This window comes from Lineus longissimus, chromosome 1 (genome assembly GCF_910592395.1).
Source record: "Lineus longissimus chromosome 1, tnLinLong1.2, whole genome shotgun sequence".
NCBI lineage: Eukaryota > Metazoa > Nemertea > Pilidiophora > Heteronemertea > Lineidae > Lineus > Lineus longissimus.
Window position 1 is genome coordinate 8,826,154 of NC_088308.1, and position 26,408 is coordinate 8,852,561.

Consider the following 26,408-nt stretch of genomic DNA (forward strand, 5'->3'; position numbering starts at 1 on the left):
GATGTTTTCCACATACGCCGGGGAGCAACAATTATAATCACTCGAAGTCAGTTAAGTGTTATTTATGCGGATATTGGTTCTAAAAGTGTTCAAAGTTTGGTGAGTTTTGAATCAAATGTTGTATAGAAGTATGTGCTTCTGTTTCAGCTGCAGTTTGTTTCGTTGTTTTGTGGTAATTATTGAATTTTGCCATGTGAAAGTTGAAGATTTGATACTATTATACTAAATTGGTTGGTGTACCGTGTAGGCCTAGGCATAGGCCTACACTTTTTTTTCAAAGTTTAAAGTTTAAAGTTTAGGGTTTATAGTCTGATATCAACTACGATAGGTTGTCATGCGACTTTACACTCTCACCCCAGTCTGTCCTGAAACCTTTCAGTAGACCTCAGATGAGCTGCTCAACCAGCGCTACAAACAATCTGAGCATTTCTGACCGGTACCCATTTATACACCTGGGTCGGGTCGGGTGCAGAGAGGCAAGTAAGACAGAGAGACCAGCCTACAGTCTCACGCCGACAGTGGGGATCGAACCCGGGACCTCTTGACCGCTGGTCGAGAGTCCAAGCCACTACACCACAGCGGCTCCTTCAGCCTGCCTATCCTCGCCCTCCCTGATCATAGGCCTAGGCCAACATAGGGGTGGCTAGTGTGACTCCAGTAATACTGTCATGAATGCTCAGTACATAGGCCTACTCATACTGCAGCTTGGACCTTCCTCAGTCGACAGTTGGGGGATCAGTTCTGCCAAACCAGGTCTTATTTGAGGTCAACCTCTTGTGCGTCACACAGTCTACTTACAATCGGCTACACTGTGCCCTGTTCATCGATACTTTCAATCAACAATACGCGCCGAAAACAAATGCAAATTGAAATGACTAGGCCCTAAGACTATTAACGTCTAAAGAGTCGAGTTGTTACATGTCACCAATAATGACAAGGGGTCGGTAAGGGGTTAAAAAAGATTGTAAAATGTCCATGAAGGGTAAAGGAAGAAGAAGGAGCAGGAATTCGCAGAGGTCCCGTTCTTTGAGACCTCTTTGGATTTCTTGCTCCCTCTTCTACTACCTGAACCCTTTTTACAATAATTTGACCCTTTAGGCATGTTAGGGTAGGCTGGGGCCTACCGACACTTGATTCAGTGGCCTGTGGATAAACAAACCGCACCGTGGAGAAATAGTTTCAAGGCAGAGTATTCAAATATGAAAATATTTTCAAATATTAAACTTTTCTTCCACTGGCAGGGGCTCAAGTTGAACCAGGGAGCACCAGAGCCAGGCTGCTGACCTCTTGGTTGGTTGAAAAAAATGAATCTTTCTTGTTTGTCTAGAGACCTTTTCGAAGAAGTTTGTTTCGGCGCTGACCAGTGAATGCGTTTCGCCTGGGGTCACCGTGGCTTAAGGCATTGTCCGAAGTCGGCTTAGGCCTTCTGATGTGTTCTGAGTGCAACTGCAAGGTTTCTGCCACCAGTAGCCAAAGGAGCCATTTGCTATTTTTTTAATAATTTGGCTACTGGATAAATGAAATGGCTCCAAAATTTACAATGGAATTCTCAAATGGCAACATACAAGGCAATACCATCTTCTTCGCAAATTTGTAAGAACAAACAACCCAGCAGAACCCCTGTGAGTGTGCGCATTTGATTTGTTGTGGCTCTGATTCGTCTTCTTTGATAGGCCTATAACACTTACCTTCAAACACTTGGCAAAGTGCATTGTGGGAATGTGAAATTTATCTCCCTTGGGCTGAATCTGAAACACTGTCATCATAAGTTCATCATATCAATTCATGATGATATTCAACCCTGACCATTATCTCCCATCAATATGTCATACTGAGAGTGAGGAGGTCACCTAATTGAAGCTCCCGGCAGTTACATTATTAGTTTTTATTACCAACTAATTGCCCATATTGCCGGCATTGTATATACAGTATTTTGAATACTAAAATGTCGATAACTAAAATTATCAAATTGTGATAATTGCCAACTCTATTTCAGTATTTGATATTATGAACTTTAAACAATTTTGCAGCATTAGGCAAGGAGGCATTCAGAGTATCAACACGATCGATTCATTGCAACTAACTGCAACAAGCTGAGTTGCTCTCAACTTCAAACGAATCGCTCAGTGTGCGGCCGGCATACCGGAGCATGATCAGCGGACAATCGCGTCATGCTTATACCTGACGTGTACGCCGTAACCGTTTTGTAAAGTTAAATAAGCGCAGTCTCGCTTCTGTATGCGTCCCCCCGACTTCATAAGTCGTCTCCCCAAGATAATAAGTCGTCCCCCGATTTAATAAGTCGTCCCGCCCAGAAACAGCGACACAACAATGAAGAAGATGATTTGTTATGCCTTTCCATTACAACAATAGCCATTCTGCTCAGCTTCGCATATACATTAGTTGAATACACGCAAATGCACTTCTGTGGAATATTTGAATTGGGGTAAAAGACCATATTTTTAAAGATTCCTGTTAAAATGAATAACAGTCAGGTCAGTTTATCCTTTTGTAAAAAAATGCTCTATTGAGAGCGACCTCCGGAACCTGTTAGAACAATGAATGTCAAGTCCTAAAAATGTCAATTGCTTGGCCATTGGTAACCAATTGACTGCATAGAATTCATGGCTATTGACAGTCAAGTACTATCAATCTTCTCCACTGGTATTTGCCCCTCCAGTAACCTTGTAGTGTTATGAAGTTACAAGTATGCTGGAAGGGTTGAAAGCATAATTTACCCTGTCAATCCTTTCAGGGAAATCTTTTTATTGATCCTACATTATGCCTATGTATAATTCGCTTTAAATCAACCTACCCGCCTTACACTACAGGTAATGTGCTATTTGTGTATAATGGTCAATTGACTGAGTATCGCTCTTCTGTAAAGGGTATTATTTGACCCTCCAGTAACATTGTAATGTTATGAAGTTACAAGTCTTGACTTTATGATGCTGTTTGGGTTGAAAGCGAGGTTATACCTTGTCAGTCTTGTCACGAACATGACTACATGTATGCCTAATTTACTTCAATACGACCTACCCGCATAACGGGTAATGTGCTCAGGGGCATACATTGCTTTTTTATCTGGGGGGGACAAAATGAAACTTTTTGAAATTTTTCGGCCAAAATCATTGTCAAACACACATTTTTGGTGACATCTGGGGAGGGCAGGCTGGGGGGGGGGCATTTGCCTCCCTGCCCCCCCCCCCTGCTAGCTACATGTACGCCCCTGGTGTTAGTTGTTTAATGGCCAATTGACTCCTGGGTTAGGGTTAGGATTTCTCTAACTGTTCTCCTATTGGGTGTCAATTGCCTAGAGCATGTGGAGTGGCACCTATCTGATTTTATAGTAACGGTGTCTGGGGAAAATGTCCTCTCTGAGTGTTGTTGTTAATCACCGTGTTTTGTGAGCACCTGTAAAGAAATTTGCATCGAACGTTCAAGATTGAAAAACCGCTGTTTTGCGTGAGTCACAATAAAAAAATAAGTAGGCCTTTTCCGAAGTCCAGCAGCAGCCAATCACATGGCATGAAAGGAACAGGATCGATTTGTATTGGGAATTATGCCCAATTTTTATCCCGTTACAAAAAATAGAGGGGTTTCGTCTTCATAAGAGCTGAACTTCTTACTTCACTCCTGACATTAAATGTCAATGGCCAGTTTTAATCTATTTGAACAAGTCCATATCAAACGACCAAAATTAAATCGAATATTACATGTAATCAGAAAAAACTTATTTAAAAATTCTTCACTTCCCTGTTTTATCATGATTATCAATGGTTTAATGTCAATCTTGATTTTGGTTGACTATGAGTGGCTCGTCTGCTGATCTTTGAATGGTCTTCCAAGAATTTATGTGCTTCTAGTAGTAGGCGGATGTCTAGTGTTACTTGTTATTTTCCTACTCATACATGTCATAAAGCATTTTTAAAGGGCTGAGTGGTTTCCCTACATTGTGTAGTAAAGAATGTGTTTGTAATGTATTTCTGCACTGGTTTTTCTTCACTTTCCTTCCTAAAAAACAGGCAAGTAGAATCAAGAATACATAGATGAGGTCTTAAAGGATTAGGCGGGTTATCCCTTCAATATTGTTTGTTCTTCCCCTGTTTCACATTTTTCGGAAAGTTGTTGACATTTTTCCAATTTTGTCTCAACCTTTATATAGATAGTAGAAAAATTGTATGTTATTTTTAGCACACAGAATGACATGGGAAAATTTGGCGTGCACCCGTTGTCATACTTTACGTCACCCCAATTGCATGGTGTGTGATTTTGTCATTCTCAATGTCATCTGCTATCAAGGACATCATGACAATGATTTTATGTCCCTGGTTTCCAGGAAGCCCTTTTTGATAATGGACGATTTCGATGAATTTTCTTTGGGTGCTGACCAGTCATGTGTTTCACCTAAAACAGTGGCTTATGGTATTTTCCGAAGTTTGCTTAGGCCATCTGACGTATTCTGAGTGTGCACATCTGATATGTTTGTCTTTGTCGAAAAGGTCTAGGCATCCACACAATGATGATCGATGCGCATAAACTGGCTCACTTTAAGGAATGAATAGCCCTGAGAGATATGAATTGTATTAGTTCATAGTTGTCATAAATTCAGTATAATTATGTGATTCCTGGTCTCCTTTTGCCTTTACCCTCAAAGTGCTCATTATGATATTTGTCCTCTAGGCATCAGCAAGTTTGTTTTGATAATATTATTGATATTCCTCTCGAGATTTTGACAATCTCATCACACACTGATTGATGACAGTAAATCCAGTCTGAAACTAGAATCATATCATAATCTATTATCTATGATCTACATACAGTCAGCATAGCAGTGCTCATCATCTTTTCTTTGGTATCCAGACAAAATAACCCTTATTTGATATTTTTCACTTCTGAGACACTCTGACATTCATTGCAAACACTCCGTGTCAATCAACTGTTGTGTAAGGAGAGCTAGAGTATCATTAGAAAGATATTTCTGAGCTTGTTAGAAATGCTGCCGTGAAATTCAGGAACAGTATGCATACTCTGAGAGAATGCCTGAGGGAATTTTTGAATTCCCCATCCTACACATTTATCATGTAACTCTCAAGAATAGCAAATATGCTTTTAAACCATATCACCGATAACAAGTAGTCATGTTACCCTGATATTTTGTGTGGAATTCGTAACCTAGGATACCAGTTTGTAGCACCATGTTTTGTGTCAAAGGTGGATAAGTTGGGATGATATAAAAAAACTATGCTTTAAATTATTCTTGGTATTATCAATAATTTATAAAGACTACTGTGTGCTCTAGTACTGTAAACCACCAAATGTTTGCATACTTTTTATTTTGTTGGATTTTATGAAAAAACACGATTTGTGAAATATTCTCCAATTTTACCAGTGACAGTGTCTTTTGCAATTGCTGCAAATATTTCCGGATTTATGGTACAATGCGGCCGTTTTCCAATAATCGGCAATCTTGTCCGGTTGTACATCAAGCTGTATGTCAAGAAAAGTACTGTTTCGCCACTACAAATTGGATTAGGAGCCATCCGACTGACGGCTTTCTGAGCCATAGATCAAGAACGTTCATCCCTTCGTCCATTATCGATAAACTTTTGATTAATCGCGACCTTGAGCTGACGCAATTTTCGTCTTTCTCCAGAACTGGTCCAATCAATGATTCATCACTCCCCGACGGACATCAGTGGAGGATGGTTGGTCTAACGTCGCATACACTGAAAGTATCTGCAAGCTGATTATGGATGCAAGACAAATCCCCGTTCAGCAGTCCCCTGGCCGTGCTAGGAACCAGGGCTCACCTAGTCGTTCTGGGTACTACCAGCCTTCACCGAGTGGATCTGGGCACCAGCAATCTCCTCAAAGACATCAGAAGAATGGAGGAGAAAACATTCCACTTGAACAAAGTAAGTACAATGGAACCCTCCCCTAGCGGACACCTCTCTATTAAGGACACTAGTTTTGGTCCCAAATTGGTTGTTTCAATTCAATTTGACATCTCTAAGCAAAACAGCACTCCAGTCCCGAGGCTGTGCTTTAGAGGTTCTACTGCACTATTAGACTAGAGCCTAGGTAAAAAATGGTCTTTTCACTGTCAGAATAGACAGGTTATACACATCCTTCTTTATTCACATGTCTTATCTGAAAAATTAATGACCATGAAATTTTGTAAATTTGAAAAAATCATTGAAATTGACCAGGATTTTGACTGTAAAGCACAAGGTATACCCTCTCTTTCTCTGAATGCTGTAACTGCACTTGAATTGCGTGCTAATGAGCTTGCTAATTAGAAATTGATAAAACCTGCTTTTAAAAGCAATTATCAAAGGCTTAAGTTAAACACAAGTCAGCCTGCATATTGAACCAACTGCTAGTGTATACTAAGCCACTGTTTCCGTGCAAGATTCCCTTGCTAAACTGGTATGAAAACATTTTGATATTACGTCCAGTGATAGAGGTGCTGATAGTCTATGACATCATTCCCCATGTAAGCAGTGAGAGCAATGGTTACTGCAGCAAACAAACAGAGGGGAATACCACTGCTAGTGCTATCGACTATCGTGGTTGCACTTGCATAAAAGGTGAAAACATTAGCTACTCCAGTTGTGCCATTATAGGCAATATATCAGTAAATAGGACAATAAAGACTTCTGCACACACTTTACCTTGAACTGAAGCCAATTGGGAAAATGGGAGTAAACTGGCCTCATGTTGAAAAGAGAGAATACTGTTTATTTTCTCACGATCCAATGTTTTCAGATGATAGGGTGAAAACGCAAACCTTTATGCCACAAAATTTACTGATCTTATGATATAATCATTGGAATCCATCCATTCGTGGAATTCATTGGTAGTGAAATCTGAAAAAGATGTTTGCACTAAAATTTAGGGCTCTGAAAATAAAGGGGGTTACAGTAGCCTGTTCTGTTATTTTTACGCCATTTTCTTAGATTCGGGCCAAAGGTTCTGTAGACCCCTGAAAAATTTCCGCAGACAACATCAATTTGGGTTACCTGTCCCGGTGTTGATCCTATGGCATTATCGAAAAGGCCCCATGCCTGTCCCGACGAACGTTTTCCTGACGCAGCATTTTGCCCCTCCCAAATCCCGCTAAAATATTGGTGTCTATTATGAAAATCCTGTCTGTTTTCGGATCCCTGCATCCCGAAAACAACCCCCTTTATAATTGATTAATCCTGATCACATTTTGTTGGCTACCAAATTTTAGTTATACAGTGGAACCTCCCTTAGCGGACACCTCTCTATAAGGACAACCTCTCTATAGAGGACACTGGTTTTGGTCCCAAATTGGTTGTTTTCATTTAATTTGACCTCTCTAATCAGGTCACTTCTCTATTATAAAGGACAGTACTGGTCAGTCCGGAGGGTGTCCTTAATAGAGAGGTTCTACTGTGCTAATTATTCTAATTTTTCTTTCTTCCGTAGTAGATCATGTAAACCCTGGATTTGAGGAGGCGGAAGGACCATGGGATAACAATATCGACAACAATGGTAATGCTGAGCTTCGGCACCGCAAGCCGAACATATATCGTCAATCCAGTGCTCCCGATGCCAATGACCTCCTCAGTATGATGCCCAGTAGGCACAAGGAAAGAGGATTGTGTGAGTTTCGTGCCATAATTTCAGTACTGCAATACTGCATACTGGGAAATTTTCGTGTGCATCATAAGTTAAATAATGATGCTATTTTACACATTTCCGGTCAATTATTGCTTTTGGGTTAATAATACAAATTAGTGCGCTTCGTTAGGCCTTGTCAAGGGAGGAAAACCAGCCAGGGTCATACCTCCTCTACTAGGAAGGTGGAAGGTGTAGGAAATCTCAAGCCTCCAGAAACTTGCCCTATCGTTTCCCTCCTGGTTGAATCCAACATGGCCACCGCTGGTTGAGACTCTCCTTATAATTTAGGACAGCTACTTCCTTATCTCACACCCAAAATTTATGATACATTCAGGAAATTTGTAAAATGGCCTGCTTGAATGTTTCTGAATTTTATTTTTATGACGTTAAAAACCTTTTTTACTGGTTGCTGGTGGACACTGGTGGATGTTTTCAATATAAACCTGAAGATATTGTTGACATTTGCGATTCTTTCAATCATCCACAGCAAGAAAACATGCCACAGCCAATGACGACATCCACAGGTCTGCCACACGGAAAAAACTCCAACGACAGAATACCATGTATCAAACGTTACGTGGGAAGCCAGATGAAGATGTCCTCGACAGCATCATCCAGGATATCGGTACAGATCCGAAGATGACGGCATCTGACGTCAAACGTGATGACCACATACGAAGCATACCTACCAACCTGACAAACAGAAAGACAATAAGGTGAGTTGTCACAGGGCGTCTCGCAAAATATACCTCTTGCTTGGCTATACATGTAGGTATTATTGTTTGATTTATAAGGCATTTTTCGCAAGTGGTCATCGCCCAAATTTGGCATACACCGTGCTTTTGTTCTCACTGGGCATCTTAGAAGAATATACCTCTTGCTTTGTGATAGGTTGTATTGATGTCGTCAAAAACTCATTTTACAGGGCATTTTTCAAAAGTGGTCGTTACCAAAATTTGGTGAACACCTGGCTTTAAGCAATGCTGCCAAAATTCAGGGACTCGTATCAAAATGTGTTTGAGCAATATTTCCTCATAAGACAACATGAGTTTGTGATGACACAATATGACTAACTGCCCAATTGATGTTTGATGAATTTCTCTTTGATTGCCTCAAACTGAGACAATTGCCAATTGACAGCTTGTCACCAATCAGTTGGTGTGAAAAAAGACAATACCACTTGCATTACTGTGGTGTAGTACTCGAGCTGCAGCTGTAATGTCTTCAGCATTTGATAAGAAACTGCTGCTATCATCAATAGGATACCTTGCATGAAGATCTGTTGGCTAGGAATTTTCTAATTGGCCTCCACAACTCAATACTGTTATGTTATTTGGGACATAAGGAGACAAGCTTGCAGATTTTGTCGAAGACATTTCTATGAGGACGACTTTGTTTCTTGTTCCAAAACCATCTTTTGGGATTTTTTCGGCATTGTTAATCCATCTGCGTAAAATTGTGGTCTTTGTACAATGGGGGAATTCGAGAAATCTGAACAGTATGCCAGGATCACAGCTCAGGATGTGAGGAAGACACCCATAATGGGTAAAACTCAGCATACAAAACATCTGTCTGTTAGGTATACAATATTCGTAAAACATCTGTGTGATAAGTACATGTTTGTATTTTGTCCTTTTTATCTTGTCTGCTTTAATATTTTACATATATTTTATTTAACTTGTGAAGTACTTGCATACCAATTTAACATTGATGTTTAACTCTTTTGCAACTGCACCCGGTATTTACCGGGTCTGTGCACCGCATACTATTTGCCCCCAGTAATCCGAACTGCCAAATCATCCCCAAGTTCTATCATTTGCTCGAGTCCCTATAGGTTTTTGGTTGGTTACACCAGAAAAAACAGAAATGGCAGCACTGTACTCAATTCATTGAAGACCTTAGCCCTGAGAGCTATTTTACAATGAATTTGTTTCTAAGTCAGGTTAGGATCCAGGCGGCCCAGTCTTTACCGGGTGCGGGCCAGGAGTACTATACACTATCAAAACCCGCCGGTATCGAAATAGTCAAAAGAGTGTTTCGATAGAATGTTGGGTTCTCATTGTGATAATGATTACAGAGTTCTTGTAATTTAGTGGCAATTTTGAGGATGGATCAGAAAATGTACTCACTTATTCTACAAACGAAGACTTTTGATTGTTTATCAGGAGTGCCACCTGTACATGAACTCCGTAACTTCATTGGTGACAGCTTGGCATTACTTCATAATAGTCCTCCTTTAACTCTTTAGGAATGGCCAACGGCTAGATGTGCTACAAGGAGCTCATAACATGTTCTCTTTTTCCAAAATTTCTTCCAAAATTTAAAAAACGTGACTGTAAAGGAAATGTCACGGCATGAGAAATAAATAATAATTTCTTATTTGCAGACGGAGGGTGAGCAATTTCGATAGGACTGAAGTGTTAAATGTAGCCAGGCCGGGAACGTTAAAGAGGGTGAAATACAACATGCAACTTGTGAGTACTTGGTATACGGGTGTTTTGGAATGCTGTCTACTGCTACACCACTGAACCTTGACCATGACCCATGTTTATACATATATTACCAATTGTCCGATCAGGCTTTAGGCCCTTCGTTTATAGTGGAAATATACTTGCCACGTAACCATTCCCATAAACACTTTGTCATCGTTTCCTCTGGCCATGGTCCCTACCCTGTTCAATGCATGCAGTCGGATTGGAGGGGCATCCTGAACAACCATCTCAACCCAAGGAATGTGTCAACTCACTGGGAGTATGCAGTCCGGCTGCCTCTGAGCGCTAGGGTTCAGCATTCATGGCTATCTCTGCCAGCTCGGTACCCATTCACTCCTGGGTGAAGAGAAGCAAGTAGTGTTAAGTGACTTGATCAAGGAAACAAGGTCATTCACATTGTAAGTCTGGTGCCCAAATGACCATGCCAATGATCTCCCTAAAATGGTGTTTTTAATGAAATTTACTGGATATTGCCGATAGAGCAACTCAGCCCTGATTTGTTCATGGGTAATTTTATGCTTGTGCTTTTCCAGGGCTTCAGAACTGTGCGTCTGGGGATAAGAGATACGCTGTACAGATTTGATCTCTGGCACTCACATCTGCATCTCATTGAGGGGCACTTTGGCACAGGTTCGTATAAAGTTATTAAGATTACAAATGATTTTCTTAGATTCTTCTTCTCTGTGTTTTGAATTTTTGAGATGGACGCATTCCATGGGTGTGCGTAGGGACTCAATGGTGGCGTGGTGGAGTTTTATTTTGGAGTCACCTTCTCCTAGATGTCTTGCTGTCCAAGGCAAACGAGTGACATCTCCATTGCCCTTCCCCCTCCAGACCAAAAAATCTACCACATCCCGTGAATGGCTCAAATTTGTCAATTTTTGGATTCATAAATAGCAAAAGTGCTCCGTGGCACTCTGGTTAATAATAGTGCAGGTAGTATAACTGACAAAGTTGATGTCAAGTCTCTGTCACAATATGCAAGATTTTTTCCAAGATCCGGATGACAAGTGATTATCATGTCACACGAGTGCAGGGCGCTATTTCCATGTTGCTCATCTTTCCAGGTGTGGTGTCGTATTTTACATTCCTGCGGACGCTGCTGTTTCTTAACATCCCCGTGTTCCTCCTCTCCGTCTCGTTTATCATCATTCCGCAGATGCTCTACAGATTCTACCAGCAAGACCCGACCGGATATGTCAGCAATCAAAATTTCACGGGAAGGGAGCTCCTCACTGGTGCCGTAAGTACGGAAAAAGTATCTTATTGTAACCATTGTAGGCCAGGGTCCAGTTGCTCAACCAGCAAATGTATTTCATCTATGGTGAATATTTCTCTGTGAATTCTAACGATTTTCCCCAACTGGTACACCCCCATGCCTTGCAGGCTAATCTTACCCCCAGAGAGCCCTTGTAGAGACCAGGCTGAATATAATCCCAGTGCACTTGTGTCGGAGCAAGCACTGGACCTGGAACTGGCATGTGACCCGTCACAACAAAACCAGGCGCATGTTGCTCTGAGCTTAGCAGGTTGCGACGGACTGGTTGTTTATTTCACTGTTGTGTATCATTTGTGAAATTTGTGTGCCAAAAATCTTCCATTATCTCTTAGTGTCATTTAGGCTCATCTTCTATGCGACATGCACCCGGTTTTGCTGCGACAGTCCCATAAAATAATGTATGTCCTCCTGTTTCAGGGTTGGTTTGAGGCCACGGAAATGTACTATGGTTCTTACATCAACGGTACGATCAATGTTTTCTCAGGCCACAGCAATGGCAGTTGGCTAGGATTAACAGGACTCTCGTATGACATGGCGTACGCCTACTTGCTCACGTCTGGTGGATTCTATCTGCTGTGTCTCCTAATCTTGGCAAGATCGTAAGTTCTGAGTCATGATAGCTAAAAAAGGTTCAATTTTGGGGTTGGTAGTATGATATCAAGTAATTTCTGAGTATTGGTTGCTAAAAAGAGTTTAAATTTTGGGGTTTAGAGTATAAAATCAACTACGGTAGATGTTATCATCCGACTTTACACTCTAACCCGGTCTGTCCTCTATCTTTCCGTAGACTTTAGATAAACTGCTCAATCAGAGCTCCTATCAGTTCTGACCGGCACCCTTTTCTACACCTGGGTGGAGTAAGGCAAGATACATGTAGACAAAGAGACCTGCCTAGAGTCTCATGCTAACTGTGGGAATTGAACCAAGGACCTCTTGACCACTGTTGAGAATCCAATCCACTAGACTAAAACGACTCCTTTGATGCTTGTAATGCCTTTTTTCTAAAACAATTGATATTTTCCTAAAAATTTTATTTTATTTTTTAAGAATTTGATATTTTCCTTCAGTTTGGCGCGGTCATACAGGAAAAACTTCATCGAAGCTAGTGGTGAGGTTGCGTATCACTACATGGGGAAGGTGCTGTGTGGATGGGACTTCAGCATCAACCAACCAAATACTGCTAAACTCAAGCATAAGGCCATCTATAATGAACTTAAGGTAAGTAAAAAAAGTGTTTTCAGATAGATCTGGCCAAAGGTAATTGGCTGACCTCTTGTCTCTAAACTGTAATAGTATGTTATACAGCCCTGGGCAGTCGGTGTCATACTATACCGCCTTTAGTTGACACCGTGACAGAGATTTTGTCAGGCCTACATTAAGGATAATCTGGTGTCGTGCATCACCACTGTGTTTTGTTAAATGTGATCTGGTCACATTCCTGAGTTCAACTTGGTACCTTCGGCCAGAACGATTTGAAAAGCCCAATATTCTGATTTTTTATACTGGTGAACAAAGAAGTCGAAACCAAGAGCCAAGTTTCAAATCTTACATGAAAATTGGAAGGTGGAAAGGATCTGTTGGTCAGTGGTTCTCATTTTGTCATTCGAAAAAGAATCAGCCAGGCATTTCAGCTTCAACCTTTCGTGTGCGTCCGTTGGATCCCAATGGGTAAAAACGACTTCGCTGTCAGTTGGACCACAACAAACGCCATCTGTGGCGATGAGGTTTATACATTTTGTCGATCACTCCGGTTGAATCTGTTTGTTTTTTCCAGGAATATCTCTCAAGCTCTCGCAAAGAGAAAAAGAAGAGGACATGTGGACAAATATGTTGCCTCGTGTTTCTACGCACAGTCACTAATCTGTTAGTGTTGGCGCTCATAGGTGGCTCTGGCTACCTCATCTGGTACATATCAATCACCAGGTCAATACAGGTGAGAAAGTTCTTGTCCTTGTCGTTTTTGTGCAGCTGAATTTTGTACCTGTTTTGGTGTAGCCAACTAGGTTTCTTTTAGTGCAACTCACCATTGTGGGTAGAGGCCTATCGAATCCACTTGGAGGCTAGTTTTGCAATGGGCCAACATTTTTTTTTAAAACATAAAATTTTCATGATTGCTATTTTGTCGGATTACAAAATTTCTTTCAGATTTCCAATTCAAAAATATCTTCTTGCAATTTATATTTTTGCGATTCATGTAGCCAGGTTATCCCCAAAAAAACACCCACTAAAATTTGCTGACTTACAGTATGTCTTCAAAACCCTAAAAGTCTAAAGGAAAAACTGCCTCAACATTTCAATTGATCAGTATCTTCATTAGTTGAAAGGAAACTATAGGCAGTAGCCAGGTAGGCAAGATAAAATTACAAAAAAAACCCAGTAGGGGTCTCTCCTATCTCACCTTACATCAAAACCAATCAGGCTTGTACGAGGAAGATATCAATAACTGAATCATACACAAACAAGTCCCTGAACTGTGCATATAATTCTCCTGAAGACCACCAATTTAACCCCCTAGCTCATGCCTACATTCCCCCTTTAATAATACGTTTTTTATCCAAATTTCAGAATGACATAGATGTGTTGAGTGAAATGGCGATGCCTCTGTGTATATCTGCATTTAACCTGATCTTGCCTATCGCGTTCAGCATCATTGGTGCAGTGGAGCAGTGGGAGAGACCAAAGGTGGAGCTGTACCTCACAATGCTCAGGTAATCTTTTGATTTCTTTCATTGGAGTGAAAGATTGGGAGGTTGAGTACCTAATCCCATGCTCTTAACTCCTAGCTTTAGGCAAGTCAGTTATCCCTGTGGGTCACTCCCAAAGTCAAAGTAGTATCACCTACATATATATGTCCCAGTTGACTCTCGCAGTAATAGAGAGGTGAATTTTGGAGCTGGTTGGTGGGTGTTATGAAGAAAAAGAAAATACGCATTCCACATTTGAGAAATGGGTTTGTAGTGGGCCCGTGATGCAAAGTATTAAATTAGTGGGGAGAAGAGAAGTTGCCCTAGTCAAGCAGACACAGAACTTCTCATAACGTCTTCCTTGTCTCTCCATTTTTGCAGAACGATAAGTTTGAAGGGTGTCAACCTTGGTGTTCTCATCTTCTTCTGGTACAAGAATGTCAGCTGTACGACCCCTGAGGACAAGAGTCAATATACAAAAAATAGCAGGTGTATTGGCGTGAGTATCATTTTCTTCTTCTTCTGCATCCAGAATTGTTGTGATGCACGGTAGACGGTCAGTTCGTTTTTGGTAACAAAGTCGGCTGTCCTTGTGAGTTCCACCACAGAACCCCAGAGCTTTGTGGTCAAGGTGGCACCCTTTGGCAAGGTATTCCTCTCAATTCTTTATCAGGGAGCAGGTCTGAAGCACATGAGCTGGAGTAGGGTCTCCAGCTCCACATTCATATTGAGCCGATTCGTATAAAGCCTATTCTGTGAAGGTGTTGCCTGAGTCGGCTGTGCCCTGTTCATGAGTATCATATGAAATTTCTTAATTTTATTCAGTGTTCTTTTTGTACCAAGTGTTTTTCTCATTGGAGTATTTTTCCTCCAAGGTAGGATGAACATTTTTACGGTCCTGACTACAGTTTATAGGTTCTCGTTTGGTTTATTGGTCTAAGGACTCTGCTTCCCCCAGGGTCCATTGTAAGCTACTCATGTTTATCACTTGGTGGGGTCTTTTACCAAATGTATTGCCATCCTTTAAATAGCTTATCATAAGTCGATATCTCTTACATTTCAGTGCTGGGAGACCTTTATGGGTGAGGAAATCTACCGCCTTGTCATTGTCGATTTCATCGTGTCACTTCTGGTGACGTTTGTGGCCGAGTTTCTTCGGAGTGTGATGGCAAAAGGCTGCTGTAAATTACTTGGGAGTCCGGAATTTGAGATTGGAAGGAATACGCTCAATCTTATTTACTCTCAGGCATTGTGTTGGTAGGTTTTGTGGTTGTCTACCTTTATGAATAGCACCGCGCAAACAAGATATTTAAATTGCAACTCCTAACAAAAGATCGAAAGGATCTCCCGTCTGTGGGTAAAACCGGTAATCGATAGGTTGGATACTGGCACGCAGGTCACTACGACACCACAAATCGGCGATTATCGTAAATGAGCAATCAATCTTTTGATCAATTTTGTCTCAAAAGACGTTCTCTCAGTTACTTTTGTTGCTTTGAAAATTTTCCATTCTTGAAAACGACTTTGCACTCTCAACAGGATTTTTCGCGGTTACACTCTAGACCCCTTTATTTTCACCTGTCTGATATTTTCATAAATTTCGCATACAAAACGTGAAAATGACCAAGCAATGGTTTTATCATTGAAAAGTCACTCCATTCTCGAAATTAATGACAGTAAAGTTGTAAATTTTCATTAAAAGTTCAGACCTGCAGAAATAAAGCCATTTACAGTTCAATGTTTTCCTTATCTCGTTGAATGAACTACCAATGTTCATATTTATGTTTCAGGCTGGGTCATTTCTACTGCCCCGTGCTGTCTTTCATTCAAATAATTAAATTAGTTGTGATATTCTATGTGAAAAGGGTGAGTACCGAACACGCTTGCTTGAATCAGACATCATTTTTGACATTGTTCCTAGTCTTAGGTATTCTTGTTTTGAGTGTGGCAGACAGAGACCACTACATTGGGAACGATGGTCAGAACAACAGAAAAACACCTTGGTGAGTCATCAAGTTTTCCTCTCGGAGGTGGACACCATCTTGTTTTATATGATGACACTTTTTGGCAAGATTTCTACCTGTAATTTCTCTTTCCCTAGTGGTCTTTGCAAACCAGTTCTTCGACACACTTGAAAAATAGCTCAGAATGTGCATGTCGGTAATTCTCGGCAGACAATGGAAAGACAATGCAAGAGAGAGAAATCACTGGCACTCATGACTCAGCAAAATTTGTACAAAGGCATGGACGCCGATATTGACGCTTAAAGCAATTACCACTGCCAATGCATGTTGTTCTGTCAAGCATTCTTAAAGGCCTAAGCCATTTGTCAAAAATTTGAAATTTGTTATTGGAATTTGTAAATTTCCTCAAAACATACTAAATATGAATTATAACTTTTCCGTTGTGTTGACAGATGTACACATAGTTGTATACCAAGTTTCAGCTAAGGTGCATGTATGATTAATACACAACAGCATTGTATATAACTGCTTCAAATCAAATCAGATTGGATTTTACATAACTGCTTCTCTGTTTTCCTGATCTACAACCCCATTTTAACGGCGCACGCCTTTAATTTTGTTGGCCGCATGAGCTATTTCTTAAACTCACCATTGTTAACTTGCATGAGGAATTAGTTCGATCGTTTAGAATGACACTTCATTTTGTAACGTCAATAGTAAATTTTTTTTGTACCACTTTCATGGGGTGAAGGTCACTGAGAGAGAATTGTTGGATTCCTGTCTGCAAGATTTGTTGCTTCCAAACACTGTTTGTTGTCCTCTACTATGCCGTAATCCTGAACACTGGTGTTCCTCAACTAGGGTGTTGTAATATTGCTTGAATAAATGCCAAACTTCCTTTGTTCCTGTTGCCTTAGCACGCTTATTTTATTTGTTGGATTATGGAATTCCCTCACATTAGAAACCCGCAAGTGGAAAAAAAAATGTTCCACTGCCCAAATTCTATACAGAAGTGATAATTTTTTTCCTGCCGACAGTCAGTGTTAGGCATTATGTGCATGTCCGTGGTCACAGAATGCCACACACCCAGAATGCCATGTTCTAACATCATGGCGGATAGGTTTGTTGACGGCATTGCCCATGTTGAGGATGAATGGATGGTCCCCATGTCAATATCTCTCCAATTCCCGTCTTTCTTATTGAGTTAAACATGTAAAATTGTAAGAAATTGTTTTTCTTTTCCTCCTCACTTGATGTATTATTTTACTGCCAATGCGATGCGTTAACTTTGAATGAATTGTTTAAACAACAAATTGAGGGTTGGTTTTTTCCCTCCACAATCATTTTGAAAGGAAAATCTGTAATCCAATGAATAAAAATAAGGGTGGCCTTAGACACTTTTAAGTTTTTTGACGCCAAACTTTCACACGGCATCCCCAACACCATTTTAACTAATGCTTTCTATATTTCCCTCCAGCTGAGCATTACGATGAACTATGTTCTTAGGCTGAGACACTTTATTTAGTTGTTTCATGCCAAACTTTCACACGGCACCCCAACACCATTTTAACTAATGCTTTCTATATTTCCCTCCAGCTGAGCGTTATGATGAACTGTGTTCCTTCCCAGAAGCCATGGCGTGCTGCACGAGCCCACACCATTTTCCTGGGATATTTATTTTGTGCTTATTTCATGATGTGCTCCTCCTTGGCTGTTAGCATTATTTTGTAAGTTGTGCTTTTTATGTCGTTTTCTATAAAGACAGGTCCTGACCCATTTGTTCAAGGCCCAACAACTGCACTCACAGTGTCCAAAAATCTGGGCCCGGTTGTCAAAAAGCATGTAAGCTTTAAACATCATGCACACATGTTGTTACATGTGCATTGATGTACATGAAACAACATGTCAACATGATATTATAAGCTAACAGGCTTTCAAACAACCGGGCTCTGGTGTTCCGGATCCATTGACTTCCGACAAGGTGACAAATAGAGTGTTGCATGACGTCACAATCATTGGTGCATCAGACACTCCTTTGATCATGATGTGTCTGACGTAACCCGTGATGTGGTGCATGTCTTGATTTGTCATGTGTCAGAGGTAAAAGTGGTCCCAAAAACGCAAGTTTTCAACAGTGCGAGCGCTGACGTCAGGCCTCGGACGAATGTGCAAGTCTTAAATTGTCTGTTGAATGAATTATAGTAGATGGAATGTCAGCTTCAATGAGGAACCGGCGTTAAGATAAATGCCAGTGGCGGCGCCACAATCGATCGTACCTTCTGACGCCATGACGTCATTTTCTGGTCTGTTGACGTCGCATGAGGTCAATCACGGGAAACCATTGCGTACATTTTTGCACAGGATTTCAACAACAGAAAACGTGCCCAATAACTGGCATCGCGCATATTTTCCGCAAAATTATCTTAAGAAACTGATAGCTCAATAGATTTAAAACAGGAAGATGCAAACGTCGCTGAAATCGGTCGAACATAAGCGATCGTTTTCAGGCTCAGAAATAACATGATAATGCATTGGAAATGGAGAGTTTTGGTATGATCGATTGCAGCGCCACGCGGCAGATAAATCGCGCCGGTTCCTCATTTTGTTCTTTTTTTGGGATGTTCACCAAAACTGGTAAGGGTTTTTACTCACATTTGTTATTTTTGGCACTGAATTTTGTTGCATTATGGAGTATGTCTTGTATTACTGCACTAATGAACAGTCCAATACATTGAGAAGAAATATTTAGTTCTTGGTGTTTTTTCAGTGGTTGTGATGATGAGCCCTGAAATCTCACTTGATGAATAATGCCAATTTTGGGGGGATGTGAATGCATAGGATCAATGAGGTATGGGGGGGGGACAATATTGTAAATTACTGCATATAAATATTGGACTAGATGTACCTTAGATTACTAAAACACATGCTCATCTTTTCTGTGATGATAAATTTTTTGTTCTTTTATGGAGAAGAAAGCTTATGGTTTGTTTGACTTGTGCTTTATAGTTTTATCGTGCTGTCTTTTTTAAAGCAAGTATCGTTTGCTGGTGTGCTGATCTCCCACAAAAGTTTTGATCCTGATCATGTTGTATAACTTGTAATAATGTAATTTTCAAAACATATTGTTGGATTGGAGAAACTAAATTACCTTACACCTATCTGTAGTGGGAATCTCCAATTTAGTTCAGTTGAGGTAGTATTCTTATGACCATCGTCTAAAAATTTTTTACTGTGACTCGGGGGGGGGGGGAAATGCTTTAGGGGTCTTTGGTTTCAACACTAACTTACCCTGGGATTGATAAAAAAGGATTCACTGTAGACATCATGGGGGAACAATTGAAAGTTATGAAATTAAAAGTTAAATCTTTTTAACAAATTGAGGCCTTTAATGCTATAGGTTGTTTTGGTGGAGATGATAGTCATCCTGTCTATTTCAGAATCAAACCGTCGGCTTCATGTGGTCCATTCCGGGGTCTTGAACGTCCGTATGATGTCATCCTCGTCCTACTGGACCACGTCAAAGAGGATCACAGCATCATAGATGGCATTCTTAGTTTCATCTCTTCCCAAGGATTCATCGCCGCATGTATTGTAGCCCTCTGGTGAGTAGAATAATAACTACAATAGAACCTCTCTATTAAGGACACCCTGCGGACTTACAAGTGCTGTCCTTAATAGAGAGGTGTCCTGATTAAAGAGGTCAAATTCAACGGAAACAACCACTTTGGAAACCAAAAATAGTGTCCGTAATAGAAAGGTTGTCCTTGATAGAGAGGTGTCTGCTCTGGGATGTTCCACTGTACATCGTCACGACACCATGTCGTAAAGGTCCGAATATAGGGGTCTCTCTTATCTGACTACGCTCTAGCTCATTACATTGAGAAACTATTGATGCTTGTATGGGGGAATATAATGATTGCTGATTCAAACACAACCCAGGTGCCTTCAAAACACCACATGATGAAAACTTTAACAGAACTTTTTAGGAAGTAGAGTGGAACCCCCTTGGCAATCACCTCTCTAATGAGAACACTAGTTTTGGTCCCAGATTGTTTGTTTCCATTCAAATTAAGGACAACACTTGTAAGTCCCAAGGTTGTCCTTCAGCAGTAGGTAACAGAATGATAAAAATGTCAATTTTGTCACTGTTTACAGCATTGGGGCCTACTACCTGAGGATGCTGGGTAAGACGAGGTACCAGATGATTGGGCTGCTCAAGCACCAGGTCCAACTGGAAGGCAAGGATAAGGTTTTCCTGCTGCGCATGTATCAGGAGATTAGTAAGGATATCGGCGGGGGGCTCCCGTCGCACAAACCGTTAACTGTATCGGATGTCCAGAGGGACCCATCACCTAACCCAAGTAAGTAAACTAACAAACTTGTATCATTTGGGCAGATACAGGTTCTAAATGATAATTTCATCAACATCATTATCATTACCAATGTTGTAACCCTATTGGATTCATGCCGGCGGTATGGAGGCCAATTCAGGCTTCTGACAACTGGTGGGATCTTTACTTGCCCTGTGGGATCTATTTTTCGAGGCTATGGTCATTAAGCTTCAGTGAGATATGTCACATATATGACAGAAGTGTCGCATTTATAATACCATAACATGTTTTCCAGCGAATCCAGCAACGGCAGATGTCTCATCTGTTCCGGTAGACGTTCACCAACGAAGTGTCTAGTAAGATACCTTGCATGTTCTCCCGTTACACAATTTAGCTTACATTGTATTTTTCCTCCAGGGCTAACGCTTACATGTAGTAGCTTTTGCTTTTGTTTGCAGTTTTATCTTTGCTTCACATCATGTTTAATTAGGCTGCATGCATAGAACCCCCAGTGGCCAGGTTAGAAAACAAAAACGCCCGACCAACTGCACTTGAAACATAAAAGACACCCAGCGACTGGTCTCACTCGACTGCGCAAACAACAAGTTCATCGACAAGACAGGTCACTTATGCACTCTAATGAAAAGAAAATATTCATAGCGGCAATAATGGATTAATAAATTCTAAATAGCGGGAACTAAAAACATATGTCAACCCTGTAAACCATTTGTATGTGGCGATGTTCATTGCGGCGGTTTTTAATGTTTCCAAATTTTGCCTCTGAAAGTTTTATGCATGCGTGTCAGCTTTATGTTTGCGGTGTATTGTTTGCTGATCACCGATATAAATTTGTTCTGTGTCTCTTAATATTGTAACTTTGTTTGGAACAATACGTCCCTCTTACTGACCGAGTCGGTGTGAATTGTGGACCCAATTTGTACCCACAACAATCATCCTCCCACACTCACAAACAACCATTCAGCCACAGAGGGTATGTCAATTGTGACTACAACTGTAACCAAAATTTATGGCCAAGCAATCAACAAATTTATAAAGTGTTTTAGTATCTGAGTTGCTCTCTCCTAGTTTTAGTCAGATAATGGCAAACCCTACAAAATTCTAAAGTGACCTAGAAACCCCACACTTGATTATCCCACAGTTGAACACTAATATCTTGTAATATACACAAAAAATTGTGCTCGTTTTATTTTGTTGGTGCTTTGATTAGCGCTTTTGTATTTTGCATGCCCCAGTCCTTTATTCAATGTTGATAATAATTCCTGTTAACTTATATGTACCTATTCAATGCAAGTTTGAAACTTGAAAAATTCCACTCAGTAACACTTTGAAGGATACGTTGAAAATTTAAACAATGTCCTCCAAAGGCCAAATATTTCCGCACTAGTATGAATAAAAAGGCATTCTGTGCCCACCACTCCTGTGTAGTGATTCTGTATCAAATATCATGACGGTGAAATCGGTCTGGTGTCTGTATGAAAAATAATCTGCTAGGTACATGGTGGCCCAATGGAAACAAGTACCCACTGCCTGTACCTGGTACTAAATGTGGAATTATCTGCTGGATATATCGTGGTCCAATGGAAACAAGTACCTACTGCATATACCGGGTACTAAATGTGGAATTGTGTAAATACTGTAAGTGCAGTCAAGTAATCCATACTTGGTGCTATAGGGTAGAATGGGGCAATTGTAGCCCCTGCCTATGATATTGATTTATATCCCCATGCATCAAACAATGCAGGGGCTACAAATAAACCGTGCTACAAATACCCCATTCTACCTTACCTATTGTATTGCAGACACATCGTAGAGAGGTGACCTGATTACAGAGGTTAAATTGAATGGAACCGGACCATTTTGGACCAAAGTTGGCATCCTGTTAAGAGTGGGTATTCTCTTGACAGAGATGCGCTCAGAGGTTCTGCATGTTTGTAATTATGAAATTCAGCCTGGTAATATAATTATTCCATTTGTAATAAATGCACCCATTGAACCGGTCACCAAACATTATTTAATGATATGATCTTATTTTTTAGGGCGTCGTTTTGTCAAGACCGTCCTAAAAGAGAGCGAGGAGCAACGGGCTCATTCTAGTATGCTGATCGCCGATTTTAAGCAGGAAGCACGAGACACCCATCTTCTATCGACGAGCACCGTAGATCTGACTGGGGGATGCCATTCACCGAGACTTTCACCAAAAATTCAAAGAGGAGACAGAATAACTTCTGTCGGTTCGACAGATGATATCTCGAGAACTATCGGCCTCGTATCAGTGTCTGGTTCATCTGAAAATATTTTACTGCCAAAAGGCAGGACTGGGGACTACGAGAATATATGGGAGTTGAAACAAAAGCCGGTGGACTCTCATCATGCAGAGTCTTTGAATGTTAGTTTTATGATGGTCGACGAAGCAAAATTGAAAAATCCTCTGTATGAAGATGATGATGTCGGGCCTGCCCCAAGGCCCATGTCAGTTGTCGGGCATCAGGTGTCGGTGGAAGCTCTCCCACCAGTGTCGGATGATCATGCTAGTAGTCGTGCGTCTTTAAACGTTTCAAAGCCACCTCCTGGGCCAGCAACGTATGAAGCGCCACGCGCCAGTGGTGTCGATACCACCGACTTTGACCCTCTCCCTACAGAGCAGGTCAAATCTCACCATGAATCAGATGCCGACCCACTGGCCTATCACCCCCAGTCAAGTCCATCCCAAGACCCTGTTCCACCGGCTAGCTACGACCCCAGCGAGGCGATTCCCCCAGAAAGACATCTGAAGAAGATGGCCTGGGACTCTGATGTTGTGGGAGAAAGCTTACCTGGAGCATATCATGATGACCAAAAACACGACTCTGATGCACGCCTTGAAAACGAAGAGAATCGGCACAGTCATGCGTCTGACAATAGGGAAACGCAACCCAAGACTCTGGGTTCTGTGACCCAAGAAGATGGTTCGTCTGCCAACTACGGTCCCCCGGTCAACTATGTCGAACCACCCCCACCTCCGATGTATGACGCCCCTCTCCCGCCCAACAAGGGCTTGTCGTATGGCCCACCTGAGAACTACGAGCCTCCACCACCACCCCCAGGGAATTGAATATATACAGTAGAACCTCTCTACTAAGGATACCCACGGGACCGACAAGCGCTGTCCTTAATAGGGAGGTGTCCTGATTAGAGAGGTCAAATTGAATGGAAACAATCAATTTGGGACCAAAACTAGTGTTCTTAATAGCGAGGTGTCTGCAAAGGGAGAATCCAGTGTACATGAAACATTGGTTTCAATTATCTGCTTTAAAATTAGTTTCTGCTGAAAGTATATTACTGCTATTAATTATAGTTATTTTATTCAGTGATTTGTAATGTGGTTCAAACCGTTTTTAAGAAGTTCTTGTCAAAGTTAAGTATTAACGTGGTTGTCACTAGCCTATTGGCTATTTGTCAATATTTGTAAAAAAAGACATTCTGTAGATCTCTATCTATATATTTGATATCTGCTCCTTAATTATTCTGATTTGGTTCAAACCATCTTTAACCTGCTCTTGTCAAAGTTTAGTAAGTGGTTGTAATTGGATTGATTACAATTACATGTACATCCAAAATTGGGTGACGTTTTGTTCAAGATTATATTTTGTGAAATTGTCTGTTGCATGCGCACACCCTGAAGAATCCGTTTCCAGCGTGCCCTGAAATATGGTTTGCCTTCAAAAACTAATTTTTTCTCTCCAATTTTGTCTTTGAGCATTCTCCAAACAACAGGCAAGAAAATATTTAAGACACAGGTCAACCAACCAGTGTTCAGCATACAATGTGAATGTTATTTTATTACCATACCATATGAATTTTATTTCATTTTATTTCACTCTCCATAAATATACATGAAAGTTTTTGTTTGAAAACTAGCCTGCTTGGCAAGAGCTGGAATGCCGATTTCTTTCTCAGTATGCTGGGGTACCGATTCTTCTCGGCGGTAAGCTTTATTGCCGGCTTTAAAAACCGTATGTTTTTCTTCTACCATAACCGTGCACATTTCCTTCTCAAAATAACTGTTTCTACATGTATATGTATATCCGTCCTGGTTTTACAACCTCCAGATTCAATATGTATATAATAGGTATTTAACTGCTCTTAAGCTTTTTGGAAAATATTCATATCCAAGAATGTAATTATAAAAAACTTTATTCTTACGAAATGAAGATACAGTACAGTCCAAATCACAAATGACATCCCTTAAATCGCGTCATTGGCTACCCAGCGCATAGGTCGCGTAATATACGCGAAACATAGAGAGATAAGCGTGTCACTGCTGCATCATTTGTGCGCAACTCGCATGCAAGTTGCGTGTCATGTTATTTGTGACTTTGACTGTAGTTCGAAAACGTATGCAGTGTTTTCTAACATGCTGTGTCATGACCTTTGTCTTATTATTAACCAGATTTGACACTCTGAAAATAAAAACTGCTGATTTTACTATGCAAGAAAATTTTATTGCTTCAATTTTCAACAATTATCGCTCCGATGAGTAATTAAAAGATTGCTTATCTGTCGATAAAACATAATCGCTGGGTTTATTGCAAGTCACAGCAATCCCAATTCTTGTCGCAGGTGCCTGCAATGACCAACACAAACAAGTCATTTTTGTTGCATGCGATCCGGAGTGCAGGTTGCAGTGACAAAAATCGCTCATTTGCGGGGTACTTAATAACATGAGATCACTTACAACCTTTTATAATCAAAATGCATAATTAGTGTAAAAAAATTGTCAAAGCAGAAGTTGCAACTAGGGAAATATTCTACTCTTTTTGTCGTAAATTTTATGAATAATTCTACAAGTTTGCGTGCATAGCATAATCTCCCATCCAATCTCATGACACCATCTCCATCCAACGTGGGTCTCAATGATGATAACTTGGATCCTTTTGGCACCTCTTGGTTCGACTTTATGGCCTTTCTCTCGGCTCCAAATGCAGCTGTCTGGCCATATCTGATGTAGAAAGCTTCTGCATCCTTTATCTCTTCTCGCTCCAATGCGTTGCTCATTTGGCGTATCTCCACTGGCAGTCTGCAATTCTCTATGAATCTGCTAACCTGAGCCTTTACTCGGCACCTTCTTTTCAAGAATATCTTGATGGCTCTAGTCTCATCAATCCTCCCTTTTCTGGGACTGCAATGTAGGTCTGCTCAACCTGCTCAAGGGACTGGTTTTTCTCCCATTACTGCTTTTTCATCTCAGCTCTCAAAGCGTCAGTTGGCCTCTGTTTTTTGATCTGGACTTTGTTTTCAGGCCACATCGCTGGGTCCTCAATGTAGTATGACAGTCCTTACCACCAATGGGTGCTGTCAGCTGGCTGGCTCACGGCGAGTCCTCGAGTGAGTAGATCAGCAGGGTTATTGGGTGTTGGGACGTATCTCCATTGGTCGGGGTTTGTAGCTCTCTGGATCTCTCCGACACGATTGCCTACGAATGGCTTGAAAGCTCGCCCTCCTCCTCGGACCCAATACAGTGTGTCTAGACTGTCGCTCCAAAATGTCCAATCGCTTCTGTCAATTTTCAGTGCTTTTCCTACACTCTCTGCAAGGTGCAGTCCCTCAACAGCTCCCATTAGTTCCAATCGCGGGATACTAACTGGTTGAAGCGGCGCTACTCTTGACTTCGATCCGACCGATCGACTGCTAACTGCTCCTTGGTACTAGTATTCCTGTCTGAAGTAGACCACGGCTCCATAGGCTTTTTCAGACGCGGCAGTGAAGATGTGAAGTGAGGTCTTCACTACAATCTCCTCTAATCTCAAACATCTCGGAATTTGCAATTTGTGAAGATCTTGCAACTATGCGAACCATCCTTTGATTTTGGCAGCAACATCATCTTTTATCCACGGGGTCATCCCAGTCCAATCCCTTTTCCCATAGTTGTTGTAGAGGTATCCTTGCTCTGATGGTGTAAGGTGACAGAAACTCCAAGGGGTCAAAGAGGGTGCTATATTTCTCAG

General features: G+C 41.0%; 1 protein-coding gene across 2 annotated transcripts; it reads left to right on the top strand.

Moving 5' to 3' along the window:
* Positions 1-23: 23 nt before the first annotated feature.
* LOC135487866 (transmembrane channel-like protein 5) lies at positions 24-24,982 on the top strand. 2 transcript variants are annotated; one of them, XM_064772013.1, is made up of 19 exons: positions 24-99; positions 5,657-5,918; positions 7,459-7,635; positions 8,141-8,369; positions 10,040-10,127; positions 10,679-10,775; positions 11,213-11,388; positions 11,842-12,023; positions 12,492-12,642; positions 13,199-13,357; positions 13,990-14,132; positions 14,490-14,607; positions 15,172-15,365; positions 15,899-15,974; positions 17,669-17,799; positions 19,510-19,674; positions 20,228-20,433; positions 20,699-20,759; positions 22,461-22,572. In XM_064772013.1, coding segments are annotated over exons 2-19 (2,520 nt in total). In that variant the 5' UTR covers positions 24-99; positions 5,657-5,752; the 3' UTR covers positions 22,462-22,572. The 2 variants fall into 2 exon arrangements, with proteins under 2 accessions (XP_064628083.1, XP_064628073.1); XM_064772003.1 differs by lacking the exon at positions 20,699-20,759 and having other exon boundaries at positions 22,461-24,982.
* Positions 24,983-26,408: the final 1,426 nt, after the last annotated feature.

What these genes read in the sequence shown, in the direction of transcription:
- LOC135487866 (XM_064772003.1), top strand. Translation starts at nt 5,753, where the DNA reads ATGGATGCAAGACAAATCCCCGTTCAGCAGTCCCCTGGCCGTGCTAGG. An exon ending in TGAGGGGCACTTTGGCACAG is followed by an intron (nt 10,776 to 11,212) that starts GTTCGTATAAAG and finishes TCATCTTTCCAG; the next exon opens with GTGTGGTGTCGTATTTTACA. An exon ending in CTCCTAATCTTGGCAAGATC is followed by an intron (nt 12,024 to 12,491) that starts GTAAGTTCTGAG and finishes ATTTTCCTTCAG; the next exon opens with TTTGGCGCGGTCATACAGGA.